We start from the raw sequence: 9,154 nt of genomic DNA on the forward strand, positions 1-9,154 counted from the left end.
AAAGTGGCAATAACATAAAGGCTTTGTTGAATTTATGTTAGAGCAGCAAATCCTTGAATAGACTGAATTGTGTTATGAAGATGCAAAATATTATGACAATCATTCTGTTATTGAACCAAAGCAATGCTAATACTTCAATTAGTGCAATAAAACAAGTGGGCTGTTCAAGAAATGCCTGGACTTAGCACTCAGTGCAATGATCTAGTTAACAAGGTGGTGATCAGTCAAAGGTTAGATTTGATGATTTTGGAGGTCTTTTCTAACTTAATGATTCTGTGATTCAGTCTTTTTATGTAGTAATACTGCAACACAAAAGAAAAAAGATAGGTTTATCTGTCATAACTATTACTCCTGTTCATACAAATGAGTTGAAAGCTGCTTCAATAGCAAAGTCAAAACACAAAAGACAAATAATTTCTAATTACGAGATGCAGAGAAACAAAGACAAAAGACTTTTTTTTAATCAAAATTAACACATAAAGTTGCAGTCTCTCATTTATGCATATGCTCATTTGCACCTATCTGAAGTGGAGGTAAGAAGAGTGAAGAGATCATAAATCAAGGTTGCACCTGCACTTGAAAGAACACATGGCCATTGCTGTAAACAAACTGTTCATCACTCCTTCCTTCCTTCCTTCCTTCCTTCCTACCTTCCTTCCTTCCTTCCTTCCTTCCTTCCTTCCTTCCTTCCTTCCTTCCTTCCTTCCTTCCTTCCTTCCTTCCTTCCTTCCTTCCTTCCTTCCTTCCTTCCTTCCTTCCTTCCTTCCTTCCTTCCTCCCTCTCCTTTCTGCCTCCCTCCCCTTCCTCCATTCTTGTCTTCCCACTCCCACATGACTCCACCTGGTTTGCTCCCAGAGGCATGCTTGTTCATACCCTTCAGTCAGCCTCTCCCTCTAGAGGAATGAGGATAGTGGTGAGATCATTAGCATGACAAATAGAAGTAAGAAAGAACCCGCCTGGGTGAGCTCCTCACTGGGAGAAGAAGAAAACCCTTGAAAATATGCACTATATTTTGAATTCACCAACTGTGTAGGTCCCTGGCTAAGAACTAAGAAATAGAAGGGAATGCACTATGACAGCATTTTAGTTTCATCATGGAAAATGGACATCATGGTCCTCCCCATTCTCCATCCTCTCTTCTAGGGGCACAGAATGGGCAGAGTCAGGAATACAACTAGCACATTTTATACCCCAGAGAAATCTACAACCTGAAAGTGTAATGCATATTTCTACCTGTTTCAAAGTACTTCCTATTTTAAACACTTGTTTATATTTTTATATGTATTATCTTTTCTGCTATTCAAAGATCTTGAGGAAGACTTCTGAAAAATTTACCAGAAACAGATCTGAAAGGAAGAGGATATTGTTAGCATTATGATATTGGTTAAGTGCCCAGCCCATAAGATGAAAATGTTAAGTTTACCTAAGAATTTACAGTGGTATGTCCCACTTCAAGACAGAGTTTTAGTTCAGTCACCTAAAGTAAGTGTAGCTGATGTGAAGTCCACCTGAACTTCTTTAGATAGCAATCTTTCCAATAAACATAATTAGTATTATTACAAATTTAGCAGAAAAACACATGGATTATATTAAACCCATTTATATCATCTACAAGTAACTGACATAAATTTTAAAATAAATCTTTCTTAGCCTTCATTTTATAAACCTGCTTTCTCCATGGCATTAGTACTTCCAAAGAGATTTTTCTAAGCAGTATTTCTAGCTATATGGTTACTTATGTAGGTAGGTAGCTTTAAGCCATTTCTGAAAACACCTTTTTGCTTCTTGGATATCTCCCAGAATGTTTTTCAGAAGCCAAGTAGGAGTTAGCTGTAGCAAGTTCATACTATTGTACACTTCATAGAGCTTTTTTTTTTTTTTTTTTCAGTATCATGTCCATAATTTCCTACTTGCATCACCCATGGCATACTGTATACAGTCCATTAGCACATAATCATGTCATATTCATATCAGTACAAGGCATAAAATCAGATTTATGCATTCCTAGTTGCCTCTGAAAAATTCTGTCATGTTTTAACAAAAAATGAATGTACACTGTGAAGAAAATTCTAGAACAAGCAAACTCTATTTATTATTGATAATTTGAACATCTACAGGCAGATGAGTATAAGGCAGTGAATGAGCATGAGCTTGATTCATTGCAAGTAAACAGTGGTGTCAATACCAGAGCGTCATGGGCAAGACAACTCATTTCTTAAAGTTATTAAATCCTTCTATTGAAACAGAAATGTTCCATCAAATAACAAAACACTGAAAAAAACAGAATGTTACTGTCTTTGTTTTTATATTTATTGGCACCCAATAAGCAGTCAGTACAACCTTACCCATCTAAGACCACCAGCTGAGTCTGGGAGATACAGAGGTTCCTGAAGGAGCTTCAGGCAGGAGTGCTGAGTACTCGGACTATGGAACATCCTGGATTCCAAACCTGTCTATGGATTCCTGATTTCTCAAGTCTATCTCAGTTAGCAGCTACCGGACTGGGGGCTTTTATTTTGTTTGAGAATGTGGAGTAGTAAACCCAAGATAAAAACTTGGTGGAGAAAAGTGAAATGGGAAATAGTCTGAAGAAGTGTTTTGTACTACATAATAATGAAATTAAATTGAAAATGCTGAAGTTGTTGGAAGAATTTTACCATTTTATTCTTTTACCAATCTGTGATCCAGTTAAGCAATGCCTTTTGAAAGCCATTCTGGCAAGAATCTAAACTTTTTGATTGCTTTCTTCATCTTTCTAGGGAAATGAATAAACGTCTTACAGAGGAGCAAGCAAAGAAAACTTATGATCGAGCAATTAAATTAGAACAAGAATTTGGAGAATATTTCACAGGTATGTTTTTATTAATACTATTTTTTTTCCAAGATACAGTCTTTTACTGCAAAACTACTGGATCAACTGTCTTTGATCTAGAGTACCTATCAGTATAGTGTGCCCAGAGCAATGACTTCTGGCTTGAGAGTATTGTTTCCTTGAAATTCAAGAGCAGTTGAGGCACTTGACTCCTCAAAACTTTGGTGTCCTGAAGGAGTATATGTGCGAAGGGAAATTAAGGGACAAACCACTGTGCTTTGTCTAATAGTAGCTTTACCTTTCTATCAGCTTCAGCCTGATCTTGTTAACCTCAGCAGTCAAGAGTGAGCTCATTATAAACAGATAGGCTGTAAATCTGCTGCTGCCCACTGCTGAAGTAGGTTCTAAATTGAATGAAGTGTAAATGAATGTAAATAGTGTAAATTGAATGAAGTGACCTCCAGCAATGGGAATCTCTTCTGCTGTCCTCCCCAGAACAGAATTGCTAGTCTGAACTAAGCTGGCTCAGTCTTCTCAGTATGAGCAGTGGGACGGGTCTTTGTCACAAGCAGGTGCCATTGCTTTGAACTTAGTTGTCATCTGTAGGGGTACGACTTTTCCATCATCAACATCTCCATATGCCAGTATTCCTTCTCATTCCATGAGTATCTATGAGTATGCTGAAGATCTGCTAACACTAGATGCTGTATCTATCAATTAAAAGAAATATTGGTATGTTTTTTCTACTGCAGCTATTGTCCAAGGAGATAGCTTAGAAGATATATATAACCAATGCAAACTTGTAATTGAAGAACAATCTGGGCCTTTCATCTGGATTCCTTCGAAGGAAAAATTATAAATTAGCCACTGCACCTCTGATTACAACGGGAGAATATTTAGAAGAAAACTATAATATACTATTTGGAGGCTTTCCTGTTTTTGTTGCATTTATGTTCTTTGCAGTCAATGTGAATTTTGATGAATGTACAACACAAAGTGTTTGAAGCCATGAAGGACACTGATGGGTCAAAGGGTAGGAACAAAAAGACTTCTACCATATAAAGCAAATCTGTTGTGTGCTCAGAGCACGAGTTGTAGGTATAAACTTTTGACATGGAGACCCTCTGTCAAGGGGAGCTAAGCCACCTCCTGTGCCCACGCGGACATTTTGATCAATTTCAATGGCTGAGCTCAGTGTGTTGATTGCTTTAGAGAAGTTCCCAGCTCTTGAACCTCATAGAGGGCTTGATCCTGCAAGGCGCTCAGCACTTGACCCCAGTTCCTACACATGAGTAGCCTGTTGACTTGGAGTCACTTGTGACCCTTCCCTATGCCGTTCAGTCCCACCAGTTCCAGTAGGACTATTCATGTGCTCAAAGCTAAGCACAGGCTTAAGCATTTTTGCTAGACCAGGGCCACACGCACCTTGCAAAATCAAGCTCAGAGTATTTGGTCCACTTCCTACTGAGGTCACTGATAGGACACTCTGTGACCTGACTGGGAGGTGGGTCCTGTTCCAAGCTTGTCATTGCACATTTGTAGTTGGTACACCTCGACTTTGGTAACTATGCACATCTTTTGATTTCTGAAACCAAGTCAAGCATTTCTTTTTTCCCCTTTGGAAGCACTATTGCATCAGGAACTACCAACAATAAGGTTTATTTGGATGGTGTTTAGGAGTGGGAGAGGATGGAAGCACTTCACATCACACACACGTGCACACACATTCCCATGCAGAAACACACATATATGAGGATTCACAGCACCTATGTTAACAAGGAGGGATACAACTGGGAAAAGCTTTAAAATTTTTGATTGTCTATTTTATCATTTATATTGATAGAAGGCACTTAAAGATGGAATAATTTATAAAAATAAAAATATATTGATGTATAGAAACTAATTTCTATAGGTAAAATGTTTTTGTGAAGATATTTTGTAAAGATTAATTAATTGAAAGATTAAATATTTACACCCTTGTGCGACTGTCAAATGTAAAGAGGACCATCAAGTTGCATTTTACCTCTTCCGTAACAGATTCTCTATTACCAATGGCAAGCAAGATAATTCCTTAAATTGTAGTTGTCATCTTTCTTTTTCTTTCAATTTAATCCTCTCCCTTGCCTCTGTTTAATCATTATGAACTCCTGTGGAAAGATCTCTTGAACTCACTGCCCTGTAGGAATTTTCACAACACAAAAGGATAATAATGCATCTTTGAGAGGGACAGCTATTCAGAAGCAAAATGTCAGTGCTTAAACGCAGTTAATAGTTTCTCTCTTAGGAAGGAGGCATCCTTAATCCCCAAATGTTTTATGATTCTTCCTGTTTCCCTCAGGGAAATAACAAAAGCATTTGATCTTTCCTTTCTGTTCAGGCAGGTCACCAACTAACTTGTATCTTCATTCATTTCACAGTCAGCAAGGGTCTTAAAAGCAAAAACTGAGGCGATAGATGTTTTTGAGGGATTTGGGGAAGGTCTGTGGAATTGCAGTTTGGGGTGTATGGAAGGGGAGAAGGAGGTATTTTTTTTCTCATTTCACATTGCCCTTCTTCTGTATAGTGATGTCATTCCCCACTGACTTACAAGGGGACAACTGCAACAGATGCTATGACAGTAAAACTGAATTGCCTTTGCTGCTGCTGGACCATGTTCTCTATAAAACCCACACTCCTGCCTCTGCTGCTCTGCAGGAGTGCCATGCTTATAGCTGGTGGCTACAGCAACCCTAATGCTTACGGATGTCTTAAGGGCAAATGCTGAATAGACTCCGCTGGCACTTGTTTGAAGCTTACACTTGTACACCCTGTCAAGCTGACAGGTCTGCCCAGCCACCTTCCGCCGACAGCGCGATGAGCTGGGTGTTTGCAAAAGCCACCAGCAGTGACAGGGTTAAAAATACGGGCATTTTACTGGCTCTGAGTGGGCCTCTCACACTTACTGCCCAACTATGGTAACTGAGAAGTTCACACTTGCTTAACTATTTTTCCTGCCTGGTCAGCGCAGATTTATAAACAAGGGTTTCAGTTAAGTCTCCAGAAGAGCTTTGTAACCAGAAGGGCTATAAACTTTTGTTTTGTTTTTTGTTAAATATTAATTAATGAATGCTTTGATTTTGGATAATTCTGCAGAAATCCACAGAGTGACCCCAGATCTTTAGAAGCCATGGATTTTTCCGTGCTAGCAAAATACTATTGCCCCAGGTTGGGAAACAGCCCACCAGACCTGAAAAACCAAGTATCCTAAAGCAGGAACTTCATTCTAATTTTCAGCTCTGTTTTTTAAGCAATCAATCACATCTGCTTCTTTGTTTCTTAGTTCAGCATGCAGCCTTTTATGGTACTATCCTACTAGTAACTGTTTTGCTTTGTCATGTGCTGTGCTTTACGGTGAACAGTAACACTACGGCTGAGTACAATCAATTTTTCCATCAGTCCTTGGTTACTGTAGTAGCATTATTTATTTTTCCCTGTCTGTTGTTCGTGCTTCCATTTTAGAGTTGACATTGCACTTCTTCTTTTTTTTTTTTTAAATAAAACATGTATTTAAAAACAAATCGTCAAGAGAATCAGTGAGAGGTCTTATTTCCCTTAGAACTTGTACTCCCATTTGTTTTATGTGTTGATGTTTTGCATTCCGTGTTGCAGCATCCTCAGAGCTGCAGTCCATTTTTGCATTGCAGTTGTTCAGATCATACTGGGTGGTAGTGGGAGGAGGAAGAAAAACATAAGACTCATGCAAAATTGAATTTGATGAAAAAGAAAAAATCCAAACTCACAACCCACAGCAATTGGCACCTGACTCCATATTGGTGCTAACACAGCTTAGCATAATCAGATTCCTTTTCTGTCCATGTGAAAGACTTGGGAGCATCTAACCATGAGATCAATGCAAATGCTGGACCCTTTAGGAAAAGTGCCAGATCACACCCCTGGTGCTATATCTCATGTTCTGGCACAGTGTGTAGCACCATAGGGTCTAAGCAGAATCAAAAATTTCACAGCTTTTTGTCCACCCATGAATGATCACAATGACATCCTGCTAGCTTTCTGCAGATGTGCAATATTACAACTTAATTATTTTTTGTTGCCACAGACAAAAAAAAAAATCTTCCATGCACTGACTCATTGAGAGCTTGCTAACAGGGCTCAGTGGAATGGCACTTCTTCATTGGTGTTATGGTATGACCATCAACCAGTGAAAGAGCCTCTTTCTTGCTTAATCCCCCTTCCTACAGAGGTACCCTGTCCATGCTAGCACTTTGTAATTTCTTTGGTAGTAAAGGCTGTTTCTAGATCAATATTCTGTGATGTAATTGTGTTTGTAGCTAGCATGGTTTGATGCTCCAGTGTGGACAGGGTCCTAGGAACCACTCAGTGAAAGTCAAGGATAAGAAATCTCTCCGTTGCACTGAAATTACAGATCCTCATCCTGGAGAGCAGTGTGGTACCTGAGCTAATAACCACTACGAGCCAGCGGCAGTGTCCTAGGTATACAACATCCACCTACCTATTTACATTAGTTTTCTAAAGAGAAATTGTTGGCATTGCACCTTCACTGTTACTCGCTCATCAGCACCCAGTCAAATTGTACTTTTGTTTTGGTTTTCTTATATTTTAATTCTTGTTTTTCAAACTATATCCCTGACCAGAGGATTGGTGAATGAAAACACATGAGGATATTTGTAGGAAAAACTGTGTTGAGAAAAAAGTATCAACCTCCTTTTTCAGATGCAGATTTAAAGCCATAATATCTGCCGTGTTCACAGAAAGTGGTCTTTTATCCTTCACAGCTTTTAATCTCAATATTTTCCCTCTTGAACATTTTGCCTATCATGTTATGCATGTGGTTCACTGTGCAACTGCATTCAAGTGTGCTGGCCCATTCCTTGGTGGAATAAACTTTTTTCTTTCCCATTAAAAATCAGACATTTTTGTCAGCTGGTTCAGAAATAAGAATGAGGTCATTATGCTAAAAAAAGAAAGTTTCCATTCTAGGACACAAATCAGGATCAAAGCTAACAACAGATAACATCTAAAATCTATCCTGCACATAGCTAGCCTAGATCCTCACCCAGTGGAAATCACAGTCACTCCTCTGATTTCAATGGAGTCCATCCCATTTATATCACCTGAAGTTAAACATCCATCCTCCTCATCACACTGATTTGTTTACCTCTCTGTAAAACACCAAGGCCAGCTGATTAAACAGCAGTTCAGCACTTTCCATCATTATTTACTGCTTATTTTACTGTAACACCCAGAGGGCCAAGTCATGGACCAAGATCCTTTTGAGGCCAGTGCTGTGAAATTGCTAACAAAAAGACACCCCAAGGGCCAAATGGATTTGCAGAAAGCTTCAGCTGCACTGAATCTCACCAAGAGCTATAGGAACTACCACTTAACTGGCCCTTTTTGAGACTGTGTTGTTAAGGTGAAAAGCAGGAGAGGCAGTCCATCATCTCTCACACCACATTAGCAGCTTACACCTTCTGACCCTACAGCGCAGGCAACTTGCCCTGATGTAAAACAGCATTTCTGGGGACAGGAGCCAGCATGCTAGGCAAGATCTTTGGTGGGGGAGGGGGGAAAGCATGGGAAAAAAGGGGGAAAATGGCAACACTGTTGGCTCTTAGTGGATAGCAGCCTTTTAATTTCTGGATTTGTGCTCCTAAATTTGAATTGGCCAGTTTGAATTTCTGAGTGCAGCAGCCTGGATGCACCAAGCTGCTCCCTCCAGCACAATGTCCGGCGCGTGTCTCTTTAGCAGGATGTTTCTCAGTCCAGCTGTAGTGTGGGGTACTCAGAATCTGAACTGGAGTTTACAAAACACCCTGTCCAGCTTACACTCCTGTTATGTGTAAATACTCTGCGCATCCATTCCATTTGTGTAAAGAATAAAGCACACACAATTATAAAAATTAAGCTGTATATTTCATACTAGCTGTGTCCTTGCTTATTTATTCTAGTCCAAGCTCTCAGCTGTGGTTCAGTTGTAAATGCTTGATAGAGTGTTTATAAATATGTCATGAATTTTATTATAAAATATTAATATTAAAGCATTTTTACACTTTATAGCAAATGGTTTCTTCACAAGGCATAATTTGTCTTTTTTCCTTGGAGCAGAATAGTAAAAGAGAAATATCACGCTTTTATTTTGTCTTGAGATCATCACATCTGTCACGTAAGACAGATGAAAGTCTGGAATTAGGAGGATGGTTCAAAAATTACTGAGAATAAGATGCCTTTTTCCTTCTTGCTCTTTTTTATTTCTTTTTGACTTCACATTGGTATGGAAGTTTCCAAGAGGATGCATTCTGGTGAAGTACAGCCACTTTTTCC

At 39.1% G+C, this 9,154-nt stretch overlaps 1 protein-coding gene across 24 annotated transcripts in view; it reads left to right on the top strand.

Annotated features, from left to right (window-relative positions):
* Positions 1-8,750, top strand: part of DLG2 (discs large MAGUK scaffold protein 2) — a 1,022,753-nt gene extending 1,014,003 nt beyond the window's left edge. For all 24 annotated transcript variants that reach the window (XM_033052881.2, XM_033052884.2, XM_033052883.2 and 21 more), the window contains 2 exons: positions 2,760-2,851; positions 3,565-8,750. In XM_033052881.2, the coding sequence (XP_032908772.1) occupies positions 2,760-2,851; positions 3,565-3,671 (199 nt within the window). In that variant the 3' untranslated portion in view covers positions 3,672-8,750. The remainder of the gene's footprint in view (positions 1-2,759; positions 2,852-3,564) is intronic.
* Positions 8,751-9,154: the final 404 nt, after the last annotated feature.

Source organism: Catharus ustulatus, chromosome 2 (assembly GCF_009819885.2).
Source record: "Catharus ustulatus isolate bCatUst1 chromosome 2, bCatUst1.pri.v2, whole genome shotgun sequence".
In the NCBI taxonomy this organism is placed as follows: Eukaryota; Metazoa; Chordata; class Aves; order Passeriformes; family Turdidae; genus Catharus; species Catharus ustulatus.